At 37.9% G+C, this 20579-nt stretch overlaps 1 protein-coding gene across 2 annotated transcripts in view; it reads right to left on the reverse strand.

Moving 5' to 3' along the window:
• The window catches only part of lmcd1 (LIM and cysteine-rich domains 1), a 41964-nt gene that overhangs the window by 21244 nt on the left and 141 nt on the right, over positions 1-20579 (reverse strand). The window contains exons 1-3 of one of the 2 annotated variants that reach the window (XM_084116800.1): positions 20137-20391; positions 11595-11683; positions 8559-8814 (exon numbers count right to left, since the gene is read on the reverse strand). In XM_084116800.1, the coding sequence (XP_083972926.1) occupies positions 8559-8814; positions 11595-11683; positions 20137-20163 (372 nt within the window). In that variant the 5' untranslated portion in view covers positions 20164-20391. Of the gene's footprint in view, positions 1-8558; positions 8815-11594; positions 11684-20136; positions 20392-20579 lie in introns of those variants that run through there. The other variant, XM_084116801.1, reaches the window with a different exon arrangement.

A 20579-nucleotide genomic window follows, 5' to 3' on the forward strand; every position in this document is an offset into this window, starting at 1 on the left:
ACCTGTCTTCAGTCTGTCTGCCATTACTTCGTCTGCACCGCACACCAGTCAGCACCTGCAACAAAGAACTGTGAATGCTAAAGCTAAGTGCAAACCTGCTACTTTGAATTCCATACTCACCTGTTTACCACGCTGCTTCGATGAACTTATTATTGTGACAGTTAATTAGACAACAGGTGAATGGAATATATCAATCAAAGGAACACACTGACATATACTGGGAAACTATATATATATATATATACAAGTGCTAAAATTAGAATATCATCAAAAAGTTGATTTATTTCAAGAATTCAACTTAACAGGTGAAACTAATATATTATATAGACTCATTACATGCAAAGTGAGATATTTCAAGCCTTTATTTGTTATAATTTTGATGATTATGGCTTACAGCTTATGAAACCCACGAAATCAAAATCCCAGAAAATTAGAATATTACATTAAATCACACAGTAATTACACAGTAATACCATGGTCATTGAACTAGGTTTCGGTTATTTTGGCAGTGTGGGCAGGTGCAAATCCTGCTGGAAAATGAAGGAAGCATGAAGTGCTCTGGAAATGTCCTGGTAGACGGCTGCGTTGACTCTGGATTTAATAAAGCACAGCGGACCAAAGTCCTCTTTTCTGATGAGAGCAAATTTTGCATCTCATTTGGAAACCAAGGTCCCAGAGTCTGGAGGAAGAATGGAGAGGCACACAATCCAAGATGCTTGAAGTCCAGTGTGAAGTTTCCACAGTCTGTGTTGGTTTGGGGAGCCGTGTCATCGGCTGGTGTTGGTCCACTCAACGCAGCCGTCTACCAGGACATTTCCAGAGCACTTCATGCTTCCTTCAGCAGACAAGCTTTATGGAGATGCTGACTTCATTTCCCAGCAGGATTTGCACCTGCCCACACTGCCAAAATAACCAAAACCTGGTTCAATGACCATGGTATCACTGTGTAATTACTGTGTGATTTCATGTAATATTCTAATTTTCTGGGATTTTGATTTCGTGGGTTTCATAAGCTGTAAACCATAATCATCAAAATTATAACAAATAAAAGCTTGAAATATCTCACTTTGCATGTAATGAGTCTATATATTAGTTTCACCTGTTAAGTTGAATTCTTGAAATAAATTAACTTTTTGATGATATTCTAATTTTATGACCAGCACCTGTGCATATATACATACACTGTAATACACTATCAGACACTGTAATTTGCTCTGGCCCCCTTCCTGTTCGCAGGAGTGATGAGATACTTAATTGACTGTCCTCACTCAATGGCTGGCTGTCTAAGTGGTGTCCGCAAAATAATATAGGGTTCATAGACAATTGGAAAAGTTTTTGGGGCAGACCTGACCTGTTGAAAAGAGATGGTATTCATCCCTCCTGGGATGGTGCTGCTCTTCTCTCTAGTAATATGCCATATAGTCTTAGAGCTCAAACATGACAATCTGGGGCTCAGGTCAGGAAACAGACATACTGGCTAAACCGACCGTCTGTTAGCGGCCTCGCGTCACAGAAGTCAGATAAATCCCATCACATAGAGACTCTTTCACCTAAATTATATCATATAGAGACTGTGTCTGTTCCCTGAACTCTTCTTAATATCATTAATTCATCTTCACGTACCAAAAACTTTTAAGATGGCTATGATTAAACAGCTTGTTAAACTGCAACTTGATCCTACAGAATTAATCAATTACAGGCTGATCTCAAATCTGCCTTTTCTGTCAAAGATACTAGAAAAGGCAGTATCCTCACAATGTTCCTTTTTTCTAGAAAGAAATGATATCTGCAAGGATTTCTAGTCAGGATTTAGACCGTACCATAGTACTGAGACTGCTCTCATTAGAGTCACAAATGATTTGCTCTTATCATCCGATCGTGGTTGTATCTCTATTTGTGTTACTCGATCTTACTTATCCAAACATTAACAGACTGTAGTAGTAAATGAAGAGATGTCTCATCGATCACAAGTTCAGTATGGCGTACCACAAGGCTCAGTACTAGGACCGCTGCTGTTCACTCTGTACATGCTACCCTTGGGAGATATCATTAGGAAGCATGGCATTAGTTTTCACTGTTAAGCTGATGATACTCAGCTCTATATTTCTTCACGCCGTGATGAAACTTACCAATTCACAAAATTAACGGAATGCATAGCTGATATAATTTGCAGCTGGATGACTAGTAATTTCCTACTACTAAATTCTGAAAAAACAAAGATTCTAATTATTGGACAAAAAAACGTCCTCACGTAATAACCCAGAATACTGTCTAACACTTGATGGCTGCTCTGTCAAGTCCTCGTCGTCAGTTAGGAACCTGGGTGTGCTCTTACCAATCTTTCATTTGAAAGCCACGTTTCTAGTATCTGTAAAATTGCTTTCTTCCATCTTAAAATATATTTTCTAAATTACGACATATGCTTTCAATGGCAGATGCAGAACAGTTAGTTCATAGCACAATTCAGGCTAGATTATTGTAATGCTCTAATGGGTGGTTGCCCTGCTCGCATAATAAACAAACTACAGCTGGTCCAAAATGCAGCAGTTCTTACCAGAACCAGGAAGTAGGACCATATTAGCCCGGTTCTGTCAACACTGCACTGGCTCCCTATTAAGCATTGTATACATTTTTAAATATTGCTGATTACTTACAAAGCACTAAATGGTTTAGCTCCGCAGTACTTGAGCGAGCTCTTAACGCATTATAGTCCTTCACGTCTATTGCGATCTCAAAACTCCGGCCAGTTGATAATACCTAGAATATCAAAATCGACTGCTGGCGGTAGATCCTTTTCCTATTTAGCACCAAAACTTTGGAACAGTCTTCCTAACATTGTCCGGGAAGCAGACACACTCTGTCAGTTCAAAGCTAGACTAAAGACACATCTCTTTGACCTAGCATACACATAACACATTATAAACTTCTTTAATTCAATGTTAGGCTGCATAGATTAGGTCAGCCGGAACCGGGAACACTTCCCATAAATCCTGATGTACTCGTTACATCATAAGAAGAATGGCGTCTACGCTAATATTAGTCTCTCTGTTTATCTCAAGGTTTACCGCAGTCCGCCGGATCCAGGACGTATCCAGATGCAGACGACAACGCAGTCCTGAAGTGTCAACTAGTCTCTCCCCTGTGAAGGCCCCATTCCTTCCCTTTACCTCTCTACAGACAAGTAATTTGGTGAGGTCAATTTGTAAAGAAAGACTACGCACCTGCGCACAATCAGTATATATTCAAACGTGCATTCCTATACACTGAACACGTAATTTGCATGTGCACGCCGTCAGCGTTTTCACAGATTTAAGTTTACGCAGAGATGATAACATTTTGAAAAAAAATTCAATGCTTGCACCTTGGAACCCATTTCAAGGTTTACGTTCTCAAGCCACCAGGCACTGTTGTTGTGCAAATGAGCGACCGGAGCGCGTTATGGGGTTTCTGTTCTGTCTTAGCGGCCCCTAAGTTAATAACTACTGATATTGACTGAATCAATCAAAACTAACTGGCTGGATAATAACTTTATTCTAGAGCTGCTGTAAAGCCAAAACAATCTCTGTTACTTAAATTTCCTATTATCACTGTAAACCTGCTTTGAATCAGTCCATATTGTTAAAAGCGCTATATAAATGAAGGTGACTTGACTAGACTTGACTATTATTTTAAGGAACACTTATTACTAATGCAATTCTAGTCTAATAAAGGTTGTTTTAAGCCACTTAATCAATGACATTTTCACATTTTATATGACCTAACAGGTCCGTAGCCAGCCTATTGAAAGGGGGGTTCTTTTTTTCAAAAAGTGGACCTTTTTGCAGTTTTTCTCCTCCTTTTGTATTTAATTAATACAAAGGTTCAAATACTTCATTTTGGTGACCTTTTATGCACTAATTTGTGCTGGATTATCTTATTACATCCTCACACTATCAGTGAATCGGTGCAAAATAAACTCATAACAGTTAATAAATAAAGGATAACATGACACACATAAAAAAACACTCGCTACAGACACTACAGACATAACACTCTCACATACTAGGCATCGTAAATCAATTAATATGCTAATCATTCCAGATAATTTACCTCAAGCGGTCTGCTTTGAAGTTCTCAGAGGAATAAGACGCCCACCGAAGGAGAAGCATTTCCATTGGCTCCAGTCTGCCGGTATTGGCCAATCACAAAAGTCGATATTGCACAGCCAATATCACTGAATATCCCACTATGTTTTATTATTATAGTTACGCTACGTTTATATGGCTATTATATTGTAGACTACTGAGTGGAGAAAATATAGAAATCCTTTTAATTAAAAAAAATATATATATATAACCCCTCACCCCCCATCATTCAGAGGCTATGCTTCTTCACCGTTGCTTTGAAAAGTGTATTGCGAGAACTCTCTCTGAACTGCACACGCGGCACACACACGTCCAGCTACAATAAATATTATATTTTTTTGAAACAGCAACCCAGAATATTTGTCACAAGCATTGATTAAAACAATGATGACAATAATCACATACAAAAAAAAAAAAAAAAACACGACTTAACCACCGAACCACCGATTTGTTCATTGCACAGATTGAGTTTATCATAGCATGTACTATGATCTAGCGAGGGCTGAGTTCTGCACACTCACTTCGGCCCCGGGAGTATGAGCGGTATACTATAACGCTTACTGGAACGGACATTGCACGGCTCTTGCACCTGATCAGTATCCGTAACAGGCTCGTAACGGGATGAATGGGATGAACGTGGCTTCAGGAAAAAGCTCCATAAAAGACATAAGTGCTGGCTCACACACCTGGTCAGGCATGGCTCATGTTGCTTTAGGTTTGCGGTGGGCTCAGGCTTTTTATCCCAACGTCTCTGCTTTTGCAGGGGGCTCTGGCTCGTACTTCGTTCTCTTTAAATATATTTGTGGATCAAAATCTATTTATCTGGAAATATGCAACAATTATACATACAAAGCTCTCCAAAAGGCTAGATTTTAGAGAAAAACAAAAGATGAAAGGGCTTTAGTAGGCGCACAGGCGGCATGGTTCCTGGCAGCCAATTGTGGACAATAAAGTATAGGGCTTATTTCCAGAGCCCTGGCCTACTCTGAATGGTCCACTGCTGGACTAAATAAGAAGTTTGTGTAAGAAAAGCTGGCCCTGTGAGCTGCTGTACTCCCTGGAGGTGGTGCAAAACGCCAGCGCATTCTGCTATCAAAATAAACGTACAAATCCCGACCTAGTCTGGCATCCTTCATTCCACCCCTCCTACAGTACCTTGCGATTGAAATGATCCCCTTAAATGCATGTGAGATCAGTGGGCAAATTTATATGCGGCTCTTTCCATTAAGTCAAATGTGAGGTATGTGCCCAGTGAGATGATAAAGCAAGGCTGTTCCATACCTTTAGCTCATGGAGAGGGTTATTTTTAACATGGGATGTTTCACCAAACACCAGCCAAATTCCTGTTAAACATCAGACTGACATTTGACAAGAAATGCTAATGCTTAGAATAAATAACCTTCGAGATAGTGGAGGATTGTTGTTTAACTGCACTCCTGCGAAGTAGTTCCAGGTCTTGATCGCATTACAGTTTCATGATACTTCATGTCTTTTCACTTATTTAAAATCAATACACTCTACCACCAGCTGTGTGCAGTAATGGATTACAAACACTCCTGTTAATCTAAGTAGTTCTTTTTTTTTTTTAAATCAGAAAGAGTACTTTTTAAATAGTTTAAAATTGTGTATTTTTACTTTTACTAGAGTACATTTTACGTACAATTTTGTTTATATGCATAAACGTGATTGGATAGGGAGAGAGTAATCGGTCTCCTGACTCCTATCAAATCTATTGCACATACAAAACCTTAACCACAGGTTTAGGTTTGGATCTAAACCGGCAGGTTCTGTTTGTAGATATAGCCTACAGATCTGGTGATCTGGTGATCTGGTGATCTGTAGGCTATATCTACAGGGCCTAAAATTTGGTGCGAGGTTGCGGCTATTGAGTACAATCAGTGCCTGTCCTCCCTATACACAAAGCACGCAAGTTGCGTAGGGCCCCCGAACCACCAGGGGCTCTCAAAATGATTTAATGACTAGGGCTGTGTTTTAGTTTAGTTTCTGATTTTTTCTTACAGGCAGCGATTGAGAAAACATGATGATGCATTCCGTTCCTTTCCTCCGCTGTCGCCCTTTCTACGTAACATCAAAATCAGTAAAATCATGTAGCATGACTGTCGACTTTCTATGCACGCGATCCGAGATGGAGTGAAACACAGATAGTCGGGTAAATAAAGACTTCGGGTGTCCGCTTAGACGAACATATAGAGAGAGGTGCGATCTGCACTGCACTGTCACCTTCTAAAACTCTTAATAAAAAAAGAAAAATAGCTTACCGTGACTAAATGTACTTTAATTGGAGGACCAAATTCAGTATGTACCTTACTGATGACCCATGCGTGGTGATAAAACTACAGCTCGTTAATAAATACTGTTTTTTGTTTGATTCATTTCATACAATCTGCACTTGCACAAAAATATTTTTCAGTCAGCAAAATGTTTTGTTCCAGTCAGTTGTGAATGCTTCCAATATAGCAGTTTATTTGCCGAGAGCGCCGCGGCCCTGCAAAGAGATGTGCTTTTGTGTGTGGATTTTTCTTTTCGTTTGAAGTTTCCCCAGAAATACTTCCATATTTAATGCAAATTTTCCTTACAAATTATATTATCAGCATAGCAACTTGAGTGAATGTAGCTGTGTAAAAGGTAGGGGATGATGAATCCCCCCTTTAGAACAATGTGCATTTAAATTTAAATTTAAATTGTAACATATTCAATGGAATTGGATTACAATGTAGTTCATGTAAGCTCGCTATCTTAGCCTATTTCAGTGCACTAGGTGAGGTAAACAGTTTGATAATATTGGTGATCACTAAACACTAAAGAGAGAGATTTTAATCTCTCTTTTTAATCCATCTCTGGTGTGTAATGATGAACTCTTGTGTGAGTTTCTAAAGGTTTTTGTATTCTTTGTAATGTTCTGAACATTGATATTTTATGTGCAACAATTGATCGCTCAGTGTTTAAGGCCTTACAACTGATTTTAAATCTATTTTTGTTCATACATTATGATTATGATTTAAATGGTGATGATGTCCTGCAATTTCATCTTTTCATCTCTGTAATAGACTTTCTGTGTTGCTTTGATGTATTTTAAAAAGTTGGCAGTCAAAATTAAAACTGTTGGATGATAGATATTCTTTCTGACAAACAACTAATTATAATGTGAGTTACAGTATAACATTTTTATACAGTTTTCAAATGTTTTGAATGGCAGTGTACAGTGTTTATTATAGGGGGAATAATCTGCAGCTCACTACTCATGAGTACTTTCAAATAAGCTAATCTTTTACTCAAGTAGGTTTTACTCTACTCACACTACATTTTTTGGAAAGTAATACTTTATTTATACTTTCACTTTTATTTTTCAGTACTCTTTTCACCCCTGTCTACCACAGTAAAATAATTAGGAAAGGATATTTTATAAAAGTGGCACGTTTTAGCACTGTTGGTTATAGTGTTTAATTACTTTTTATTCATGTTTTGAAGAACTTCATTATTTGTGAAAAATACTGTTGGTCGACCACTACTTATACGGACTGAAAAACCAAATGATTGAGTTGGTTCAATGTGGCCCAGTACAACCAGTAGAAGACAGGTTATGAGGTTTACCAGTCTTTGAGAATCATCAGTTTATCTTTCATAAGATAATGTAACTCCATATAGTAACATCCACCTGAATTCAGGTCACTTAAATTTAAAATATGCTCTTTACTTTACATTCATAGTATTCTTTTAGTAGTTTTGTTAGTTCATTTATTTTTTGTTAATCAAATTCCCTGTGTTGATAATACAGCAAGAGGCTCTGCAAGTTATCAGTATCTCACAAATCCTTCAGACTGGTCAGTTGACAAACTCACTCAAATATACATGATTTAATTAAGATCAGATGTCATGCTTACTGATAGTGGTACTTTGTGATCAAGGTCGGCACCACATAATTGTTAGCAAGCAATTTTTTTCATGTCTTGCCTCCAGAAGATTTTTTTCTCCAGATAAAAACACCAAGGGAGGCCTCAGGAATGCCAGCTAATGTCCATTATGACCAAAGCAAGAGCAGTGCAAATTAGCATAGGTTCGCAGATAAGCAGAGGCATTCCTAATAAATGAGTATGAGTGGAGAAACATCTCTCCCTTCAACACTCGCTGTCTGTGGTGTGTCCTCATACAGCAGCCATCACAGCATGACAAGCACAAAATGGGCTAAGACTGCTTTTTTCTGATTTTAAATAATGGTGCAAATACCCGTAAATTGACTAGCGCAAACCTTAGTAAATCACATTGAGTGGTATATTAAAAACTCTCCTCCCATAAATTTTCCGTCTGAAAGGGAAACGCCAACAAACGCTTATGCATAACGCATAACCGCAACCATGATAAACTACTAAATATAAAGGATGCATTGATTTGTTTGAGCTTTCATGGTTCTCTTACCAGTTTCTGGGTGAGGCCTGGTGGGACCCAGTCATAGGTGACTGTGTTGAATGTTGGGTCTTTACGGGAGACCACTGGGTTGGTGACAATCATGCGGTTGCGTTTATAGACCCTCATGCCGTCTCCTCCCTTAACCTTAGCTGTGAGATGGGCATAGCGAGACTCTGCCAGCAATCTCCCCACCTTGCGGTCGTCTTCGCTGTCAGAGCTGGACACATGCTCCTCCTGACCGCAGTGGCACTGTGTGCAAGCTTTTCTGCAAAAATTAAGATTAGATTGTAGTTTATTAGGCACTGTACCAGCTACGGCTTATCAGTAGAGGCAGTGCCTCATCAATAATAATAATACGTTTTATTTATAATGCGCCTTTCCCAAACTCAAGGTCGCTGTTCAAGAAGATAACAAAAACACAGCATTAGTATGCATCACATAGTACATATACAAATATACATACCAAAACAGCAGAACACTAAACAGAGGAAGGTTGGAAATACGGTAAGAAAATATTTTAGTTGAGATTTGAAGGAGGATATAGTAGAAGTGTCAGTACAGTAAGTACAGTAAGTTTCAAGTCAGATGATGAGAAGAGGATAAGAGAGAGTGAGGAGGTGAATAATAGTGCAGAAGTTCAGATAAATAAATGGGAGCAAGTCCATGAAGACATTTAAAAGATACAAGATATCCAAGATAATTTTATACTGAATGCGGAGAGGAACAGGTAACTAAAGAAGATTATAGAGCAGAGGGGTAATGTGATCAGATTTCTTGACTTGATTGATGACTCTGGCAGCAGAATTATGAACATATTGTAGTCTAGGGATTGTTTAGCAGGCAAGCAGCCCAAGAAGTGAGTTACAATAGTCGAGACAAGAGGTTATCAAAGCATGAATTCGTTTCAGTATCTTTAGTGCTGAGAGCAGGTCGCAGTCGGGCAATATTGCAAAGGTGGTAGAACGCCGTCTTGTAAATAGAACTTATATGAGATTGAAATGTAAGCGACGAATCAAATATTACACCCAGATTTCTAACAGTATGAGATGGAATTAATGTGGCCCCATCAATAGATAAACTCATTTCAGACTTTTTTTAAAAGGGATGGTGGTCCAAAAACAAAACCCTCAGTTTTGTCATTATTACATTTTAGGAAGTTGCTATGTAACCATATTTTAATTTCCGCAATACAGGTATTCAGTATGTCCAGAGGAACAGCAGAGATGGAGCGAGCTGTGGCCAAGCAGAGATGGAACATAACAGTGATAGCTGAGACCATGACTACGGATAATGTGACCAAGAGGTAACAAATAAATATTGAACAGAAGTGGTCCAAGAACAGAGCCTTGAGGGACACCTTGAGAGAGAGAACACACAGAAGATTTGAAGTTATGGACAGTAATAAAAAAAAGTCTATCAGTAAGATATGATATAAACCAAGATAAAGCACTACCTACAGTGTCAAAAGCTGCTGCTAAGTCAAGCATTATAAGAACAGTAAGACAACCAGAATCAACAGATATTAGGAGGTCATTAGTAAATTTTACCAATGCCGTTTCAGTGCTGTGGCAAACGGCAGATTGATGGGGTCAGCATAGAGATGAGCTTGTAACTGCGAGGTAACTACTTTTTCAAGCAGCTTAAAAATGAAAGGAAGATTAGATATAGGTCTGAAGTTATTCATAACAGAAGAATCTAGCCCTGGTTTCTTTAAAATAGGAGTGACTGCAGCGGTTTTAATGATAGCGGGACAGACCGGAAGAAATAGAACAGTTGATCAAATGAGCAATAGGAGATTAGATAACAGACAGGCAGCTTTTAAGAAGTGAGGTAGGGCTGGATCAAACTGACAAGTAGATGAGCTAGTCTGAGCAATTACTAACAGAAGATGGGCTGGTGAGAGTAAAGCTAGAGGATGTGCTTGGGTAAGAACCAGTTATAGGAAACTTCTGAATGATGAGTTTGATTAAAATGTTTAATTAATAGGTTTGATTTTATTTTCCAAAAAAGTGGAGGAAGGAGTTGCAGAGGTCAAGTGAGCCAGTAATAAGATGCGTTGAAGGGTTAATAAGTTTGTTAACAGTTGAAAATTATGTTGACTTAGATCGACTTTTAGCAGTGTCAATTATGGAGTAACAGTATGCTGTATGTGTGGCATTAAGAACAGACTTGTATTTCAGCTGGTGAGTGCAGAAATCTTGATAATGCTCTTCCGTTTCCTATATTGGTGCTCGAGACGTCAGCCAATTTGTTTAAGCAGTCGGAGATCAGGTGTACAGGGTGATGCATGAGATGAAGGTAGCAGCTTAGTTATCACAGGGGCGTAATCAAGGCTTCAGAGATAGCAGAGTTGTACGTTGAGAAAACAGCAGAAGGACAAGAGAAATCAGAGTTGAAAGCTGATAATGAGCATGCCTGAGTGAATTGCAGAGGTTATGAAGAAGAAGGGTCAACACTGTAAATATTGACCCTTTGCATATATTGACTCGTCCCTTATTGAGGGAACTCAACGCTGCATCATAAAGTTGAAGCAATGGGAAACGCCTTCAGCGTGTGGCGGGTTCGACCACACGTGACATCACGCCAATCCTATTGGTTGACAGTGGCATGTGATGAAGCTCTTTGATGAAAAAAACAAATCCTGAGTTAACCGGGACAATTTTGTAGTAGCAGTAGTACCACTTAAGCCGGCTTGGATGTGTTTGGTTTTGTCAAATCAAAACCAATCTTGCAACCATGGTTTTGTTCAGCTAGTCACTGGTACAGGCCCCAGGAAAGTCCCCCCATAGCAGTAAAGTAGATTTGTTTTTTTATTTAAAAAATGACAGTGTTTATAGTATTAAATATTTATCATATAATTAATATAGACAGATTAATTAGGCAAACACCAAAGTCGTGACATTCTGAAAATATTGAGCCCATGGAAATTCACACAGAAGCACTCACAACTCACACTCATTAATCCAGTTTTCCACATACACATCCAGAGAAGGCGTGGAAGCCCTTTCCTCTCTTTTTTCATCTTTAGTCAAGAGAATAAATTACCTCCAGGAATGTGGCTGGAATCCAGAGCAGATCCCTTTACATGTCAGACATGCTGCACCCTTTCCTGCTGGCAGTGGCCCCACCAACATCTGGGAAATAAGAAGAAAGAGAGAGAGGTCAGAGGAAAAGGACAAAGTATTCACAGAATAGCAAATTACTTAACTCACTGCAGAGACATCTCATGAAACACACATTCATTAAAATGTAAATGATTCTGAGGTTAAGATTCATTTTCAATTTCATTTGTTTAAAAAATTGTGTAATTTCTGTGCCATTAGCCAGAACTAGAGGGCTTCAGCAACTAATCGCTAATAATCAATAATGAAAATCGACAACAAATGTCATTATCTGCCCAATGTGCACGGAAAACGTCTCCGGTTACCTAGCGTAATCCCGGTTCCCTGAGAATCTGCCTCTCGACACTGCGTCAATGAAGATTTCGCTATGGGGGTTATCCCCTCCTTGCTCGAATATACTGAAGCCTTATGAAATCTCGCGGGCTGGGATTCGCCTTCCAATGGCCCTTCAAGCGTGAAATAGAGGCGGCTCCCCCGCACTATAAGGCGGCACTGAGCTCCATTGCCTCAGAGTCTTTGGACTGAAGCACAGTGCAGCTGACAGACTAGCGTGCGCAGTGTCTCGTTCCCTCCTCTCAGGGAACCGAGGTTACGCTACCGGAGACGTTCCCTTTCGAGTCGGTCTCTCAACGCTGCATCATCAGAGATGTTGCTATGGGGATCTCATAAAATCCTGCCGTGCTGATAGTGAAGGTCCAGTTCAGCTGCAAGCAGAGCCGTTGACCTCAGCTAAAAGTACCTCATGCAACGGAAGACCTCGTAAGCTCAGAAGCTGCACAAGCATTAGACTACTGAAAACACATCGCAGAGTAAAGGACGGTGGTCTCGTCTGCCTTGCTGTGTTGGCGCTTGTCTCCAGACTGCATTAAACAGCAGCCATTCACATTGGTGAATTAATGGGTGACAGCACTATTGCCTAGCAACGTTTATCCCAGGATTATGTGACATCCACAGTGTGAGCACCAGCACCGTCACAGCGAGATAATGAAAGCGGCAGCAACGCCGACACTATTGCATAATGTTGCAACAGGTGGCAAGCCTGAGCTTGATTTCAGCTAGCTTGATACCTGCACGGACAATACATGCGTTGCAAGTAACATTCAGGCTATAATAACACGTGTATAGCAACATGCATAGGTGCCTCATACATATCCCACCTGGCATAGGTTATCCGCAAACCTGTGTGGGCAAAACCAACAAAGCAGTGACTCTTTTTACATCCTGTTCCTTGTTTGTGAAGGGCGATGACCATTCTTTTGACTTATATGCCATATTCCTAACATGCAGTCAAACGTGACACTCAACAAACCTAGCCAGTTCAGATATTTAATGTGTTCTAGCTCAAGCACACCTGGAGCAACTAATGAAGCCCTTGATTAGTTGCATCACGTGTGCTTGAGATACAACACCTGTTTTGCAGATTTGTGCTGTTGTGAGAGATTCTATTCAGGGGGTTGAATAATGCTGATACTGCAGAAGTCACGTTGAATTTTTAGTTGAATTTGGGGAAACCACTTGCAATATTTGTTGTGTTGAGCTATTTCAATTACTTTTGTTTGTTATTTGTTCATTGCACACAGCTGAAAGTCTGTACATTTTGACAATAAACCAGATTTGCAATGGGGGTTGAATGATTTCAATTTCAACAACTTTAAGTGTTGAAAACTTCAGACTTTACTGAATGTGCGCCGACACACGCATGCATGTCAATCAGACAGGACGCATTAGGGAGACAATTAATTAATATTCAGCGCAAAAATATACATTTTGCTGAAATATCTGTTGTTGGTCGTTAAATTTAGGTTTAAAAGTCAACATGTAATTCAAGTATTTTATGAGAGTGGTAACTGTAAAGGGATGGAAAAAAATAATTATGTAATTGAATTTTAAGTCATTTCTTACATTTACAGGATAAAGAATGTCCAGAGTGAATGTGTGTGTTCCTGCAAAACATTCCTCTTATCTGTTAACACTAAGTTTCTTTTTCTTTATTATCTTTGTTATTATCTTTATTTTTAATGTAGGGATTTAAACAGTCTTTTTGCTTTATATCTCTTTTGCATATAGCGCACATATATATATATATATATATATATATATATATATATATATATAAGAAAAACCTTAAAAAAACCTTTTTTAAAATCCAGTTAACCAATTTAACCAAATATATAATCAGCCAACTAATCAATTCTCAAAATAATCGTTAGTTGTAGCCCTAGACAGAACAATGTTTTTAAGCAGGATTACTCAAAGCTTCCCCCATTTTCCATTGGTCGGCCAAACAAATGATCCTGCTTGGCTGGTTAGAACAGCCCAAATAAACTAAGCAAACCTAGTTACTCTCACTCTTTCAGCATGTGTATTGAAATAGTTAAAGAAAAACGTAACAATGTCCAGTGGACATAAAACATGATATAAAAAAAAACTAAACAAAGAAAAATCATATTAGAAATTTTGCACTTTTAATGTAGAAATTAAAACCACATATCAAAGAAAAAGGATAAAAATAAAAACTTAAACCAATCTAAATGCATAAGTGTTCACCGTTTTATAATTAGGTTTGTGGTTGTGTTCAGAATGAACTAATCGTCAAGCTCATCTAAAACAGTGCACACCTGTCTTCAGCTGAATTAACTCCAAATAACTGTTCTTGTGAGATATGTCTGACATCTTGTTGCTGCTACTACAAGAGCCATGGGCAACAAAGAGCTTGCGAACGTCACTGTTGAAAGGTGTCACTCAAAGGTGAAGGCTACGAAAAATTCAAAAGGCATTTGATGTACCAAAGAGAAAACTGGTCAGGGAGGCTGTCAACAGGCAACATGGTCGGCTGATTGCTTCGTACAGGACAGATATCAAATATCAGGACCCATATTCTATGGGGCCTGTGGGAAGACGCAAACCTTTCTGACTGAAAAAAACCTGGGTAAACTTAGCAGAAACATATATCCAGTCTTTCAAAACCATGTGTAAAAATATGTTGCGGTCTGATAAGATATTTTGTCCAAATCTGTGAAAGGTATGTTTGGCTCATAAGTAGAAGAACAGCAGATCTGTGGAGGAGCATCATCACGCTTCAGGCTGCTTTTCTTCAGCCGGGACTCGGGCTTTAGTGCTTCAAGAACCACAACCTTCACCTTTCAGCTTCACAACGATCCAGAACATCTCAATCAGCTAAAGATGAATGTTGACCAGCTCCGCCTGAGGCCAGAACTGACTCCTGTAGAGAGTGTGTGAGGGCCTGAAGAGGAGATACACATCTGGAAGGCTTTGAGCAAAGAAGAGTCAAGAAACACTCCTGTCCACACAGACTGAGTGCTATACATGAAATACTTAGCTAAGTAGTTCACATTAAATGCAGTTATAGTTATTTCAAGTTTTTCTATTAAATATGTCACTTTGGTTTTCAGTTGCATTGCATAGATTGTAGTTTTTACATTAAATGTGCAAAAGATCTGATTTATACTTGTTTAATTCTTTGCATGACACAAGCCAGCTGTTTTAACAGGGGTGCGTAGACTATTTTATCCACTGTATTCAGTGAGGCTAATGCTTGTCAACCATATGAAACAATTTTGTCACGATCATATCACATTTCTCACACGACATTAAATAAAGACTACTGATACAACATTATCGATTCATGTATTCAGCAAACTAGCTATTCAAATAACAAATAAATAATCAAATAAAAAATCAAATAATAAGCGAAAAAATACAATATACAAAACATATACTGTACATGTCTGATGGTGAAAATGAATAATTTGGGCACACTTCTGGGTGAATCTTATAAAACAGTTCAAGGACATGTCAAGAGCAAATTCTTACTACTTAACATATATATAAAAAATGCTTTATGCTGATTTAAATAAAACACTATTACACTTTTTTTTTACTGTAATACAGTAAAATGGCATTTTTATAGTGATGGCATGAATAAAAGGGTGAGACTTGTTTTTCCCTTCCCTGGCTGAGTTTGTCTATCAGTGAGAAATCAGCAGAAAGTCTGATCAGGTGATGACAAACACCAAATCCATTCACTTTAAATCACTCAACTCACGCTTGAAACACAATCCATAATAACAAGCTGTCCACCACAATTCTCACTCGATACAGAGGGCTTAGCTTTCATCACAGAGCTTAATATGACCAAAATAACAGCACACAGAGCACAACAAAGCATGCAACCATGGCGTTAAAGCCCTTTAAAACCTTTTGGCCTTGTGACCATATCGTGTTTTTAAAAAAAAGAGGACATTGGCGAGTACACTCAAAAAAATTAACTAGGAAGGTTGTGCACTTTACATAATATATTTATGTTTAGTTTACTTATAATAATTGTGTTTGTTGACTTGAAATGTTTTTTTTCTATTAAGGTCCACGTAATTATGTCTCAACTTAACAGTACAAAATCCTAACGTGTTGTCTAAACACAAACCATTTATGTTAAGTAAAAATGTCTTACATCCAGAAGGTGGCAGTATAGTGCGACGCCAACTGCCATTTTGCCCTAGCTTAATTTGATTGTGTTCAATCTGCTTAATATGTAAAATTTAAGTTTACTTAATCCGTTTGTGTTGGATTACATGAATGATTTGTGTTGCATTAACTGAAACTGGGCAGTGCTTGTTAGTTCCCAGCATGCTTTGCATATGGTTGAATTAAGGTTAAAAATGAAGTGTTATTTTATGTTTTTTTGAGAAAATGAGAAAAGGGAAGACTTGATAGTGTGTAATTGTGTTTAATGTTCAATTACATTCGAATTATTAGAACCATTTAAATTACAGTGGGTTACCATTGTGGAGAAGTGTGGAGCATTTTGTTTGGCTGTGGACTGATATGGTTCATTTTAACTGCTTTGGTTGAAGGAGCATGTAAATCTTAGCATTTAAGATGCTAATATGTGCTACTGTTAGCAAATAGCTAGCTATAGTCTATCAATTTAATTATGTGTCACTAAAATAAATGAAATATTAATGGATGAATGAAAATAACAAACACATAAGTTGAATGCAAATTAAGTAAATTAGTTGGGCTGACACTATTAAATTAAGCTGTGTCCAACCATAGTAAATAAGTTGAATCAACCTTAATAAATTAAGTTGACCCAATGTAAGTACATTAAATTGGAATAACAGAATTGCATAATGCTGAAATGAAGCAAGTTAATCATGTGGAAATCATTTCCATGATTTTTTTATGTTCATTCAAAGAGTTATTTTTTTGAGTGTACACGTTTACTTTTTAATGAAAACAATTTGCTAACTTTAGTTAATGCATTATTTAATGCATTAACTATCATTAATCTAGGTATAAATATACTATTTATTAAGGTTAACATTCATTAGTGTGTAAAGTTCCAGAGTCCCTCCAGCGGGAGTTCAGTGTCAGTGTTTCTGAACTCCTGAAACGCCTCCATTGTATCTTGAGTTTCTTCTGGGAACGAACACGTCACAATATTCCTCATTTAAATAATAAACACTGCAGGCTCACTCTCGCTTGTATCCAAGATAAATGGATACATTTACTCGCGCACCTGAGTCCGTGTTGCTTTCACTGGACATGTGAGCGATTAGACATGAATCGCTCCACAGATCGAGTGCAACTGAACTCAGGACACCTCCTCCAGTCTCGGGTTGGCCAGCTCCACATGAAGCTTTCACAACAGCAATGTTTCATGTGAACTGTGCCCCACGTGTCCACGTGTCCGAAACACTGCTGGTGTGAAAGCCCAAAGCCCCCTTAGAAATCCCAGTCGAATGTTTTTTAATGTCCAAATATAAGGAAAAAGTATGGGAAAAAGAGGACGTACAGTCATCCGAATCAACCGAGGCTGCATTATACTATGATTCAATGAGTCAAACTAGTCATGATTCAATGAACTTTAGCTTCACCAGAACTTGAACTTGGCCTTGAATGACCAAGTTGATGAACTTGGTCACTTTCAAGTTCAAGTTCTGGTGAAGCTACAGATCATTGAATAGTTTGTAGCTTGGTAAACTATTTCAAAATGGTTAAACTACAGTCAATAAAAGTAGAAAGTACACTAGCTTTTTTGCTTGTGTCATTTTCTCACGGCACATCAAACATAAACAGGTCAGGACACCTACTGGAAGTGGTTGTGTTGTTGTGAAGTGCAGGTCAAGCAGAAAGTCGGCCTTGACTCTGGATTTAGAGACTGGTGGAAATAGTGCATTGAATAAAGCAGAATAACATTTCTGATTGTGTTCATATTCTGACCAATGGTGACAGTTCAAAAAAATGGGAAAATGTTGTTTTTCCCCCAGAGTTTGCATGCCTGTAACTTAAGAAGTATTACGTATATCTTAATATCCTTTTAGATTTCTTCATTTTTAAAGCCCTATATGGAGATCTCAATGTGGCTCCATGCATGAATTGTTAAATTGTACACATTTTCAGTAGCCAAACCCCAAATGTAGGTCACTTTGCAAAACAACTACACTGAACCATACCCGAGTGCCAAAAATACACTGAAATGGTCAAGCGCATTAACTTGCTGCATTCAAAACATCCTATATTTGAATCAGTTTCAAGGATAAAGTGTCAAATAAAGGTCAAAAATGACTGAAATGTTTTTAGTTCAATGTTTTTTGTTTAATATATGGTGTTTTTAGGGGATTTTATGGCTCTAAATTATATTATGGAATAGTTATAATCCATTTATTCACTTTTTGAGCATAGACCTGAAAATTACAGTTCAAACTAAAACTGTGATATTTCTTGAATGCTTTGTGGCACAGACTGAAGTTTGGTCTCTTTCTAAAGACAAGAAGTTTACATTTTTATATGAAATATATATTTTCCAAAATATATTTTACTCAAACTGTGGGAAAATTCGTGAAACGTGAAATTCGTTTCCCATTCATTTCCAATGCGTCCATTTTTTTCAGCTCAATGTCCATGATTTTGTGTGTGTTCACATAGCAAGTGACAAAATCTTTACCAAATCTCTTTAAAAAAAACAAAACATAAAATGTTTTGGTCAAAAATGACTAAAGAGCACCAAAGTGTTTACATAATTTACATAATACCTGAATCACTGCGAAATTTAAGGGCTTTTTACACTTGAAATAGTTAATCCTTGGTCATTCTAAATCTTGGGTAAATGGAATTCTGGGATATCTTATTTCATTATCATTATTAGCATTAACTTTCCGGAGCTTTATATATCTACCTTTCTGAAATCCAAAAGAGAAATAAAGGTATTGTACTAGCTATATTGGCATGTTTTCTTTATAATTAATAACAATCTATAGACAATCAAAAATCAAGATATTTACATTATTGCTTTTATGTCAATAAAGGTTCATTTCTAGTTTCAACATATTTTTTTTTCTTCAGACATTCCTCTTTAAAAACAAGTTACTTTAAAAAGTAACTATTAGCTGCATGAAAAGTGGTTTTCTGTATGCATATTTCAGCAATTTACTCATGGAGCAACATTAGATCCCCATATCTCTAGGATTAGACCATATAGGGGCTTACAAATTAAGATGCCAAAAAAAAAAAAGAAAAAAAAAGTTTGTTAAGAACCAGAATGTAAAAGGATATTGAGATATCTTTAATTCTTCTTGAGTTACAGGCATGCAAACTTTGAAAAAAATAAAATAAAATTGGCATGCTCTATGCAATTGATTTGATGGAGGGAAATAAGATACATTTCAGCATTAGTTGTTCTGACATTCCTCTTCAAAAGGAAAAAAAAAAGAAAAAGAAAATATGAACACCTCCTTTTCCCAGGGCTCTATAAGAGGGTCATGACATTCACACTTTTGCTGCACTCCTACTTTAGCTCTGGTATTAAAAAGGATGATACAGTATATCCCAGTCATTCATGTACATATACATGTATTCACATTCATGTATCCCAGCCAACACTGGCTTGTATTCAATACATTTTCAAAGAGTTTGTGAGTGTCCTAGACTGCAGATGCCAATTAACTCAAGAACTAAACAATTGTTCAGCGGCAAATAAAAATCTACAAAAGCATGTTATGATTATGAATATGATTAATCATTCCCAGTTGATCTCGGACCTCAGCTCCAGGGTTGCCAGCCGTCTCGTTTTGGCGGAAAATGAATTCCAAAAACGGGACGTTTATAGAAGATCCTAATGCTAAACTATGAGTAATTAAAATCTTATCGAAACTTCACACCCGGCGCATTATTGTTTTCGCTTGGCTGTTACTGTACACGGGAATCAACACTCAAAAGCCCCCACCCAGTGTATGAGGCCAAAACAAACATAATTACTGCGCAAACGCGTTTCTTTTCACTTTATAAAGGTCAAAACAGAAAGCTCAAGTTGTAAATGTGGTGTTAGCAATTCAACAAATGTGAATTCATCAATGAAAATAAACACCATTTCGTACAGTTAAAACCTCAGCGCGCATTGACGAGTGGAGCTGAATTGTTTGAGAGTGAGTCAGATAACTTACCTTCTGATCCCTCGCGATCATATCCATCGTGCTAGAAAATACGTCTTATTTATTTAAGCCTGAAGTTCTGTGGAGTAGCGCTGAGTCCAGTCCAGTTCTGTGGAGTAGCGCTGAGTCCAGTCAGTGTTTGGTGAGGTGTGTGTGTGTGTGTGTGTTTGACGAACTGAGAGCCTCTGTCTGACTGACTGGCCGCTTCCTCTGTGCAGGAATATGAGACATTACATCACCCGTGGATGTGAGATTAGACGAAACGAACTGAACTGAGTCTAAAACGGTACTGTGTGTCAACTTTTTGTTTACAGAGCTGATGTGATTAGAAGAAATGTGCTGATATATAACAACGGCACTCTGGCTCATGTGATGTACTTCTCCTTATAAACGTGTCGTTGCACAGCATCTATTGTGGCAATTGCAACAAAACCACGTTAATAAAATGACATACA

This window comes from Abramis brama (genome assembly GCF_963993115.1).
Source record: "Abramis brama genome assembly, chromosome: 6".
NCBI lineage: Eukaryota > Metazoa > Chordata > Actinopteri > Cypriniformes > Leuciscidae > Abramis > Abramis brama.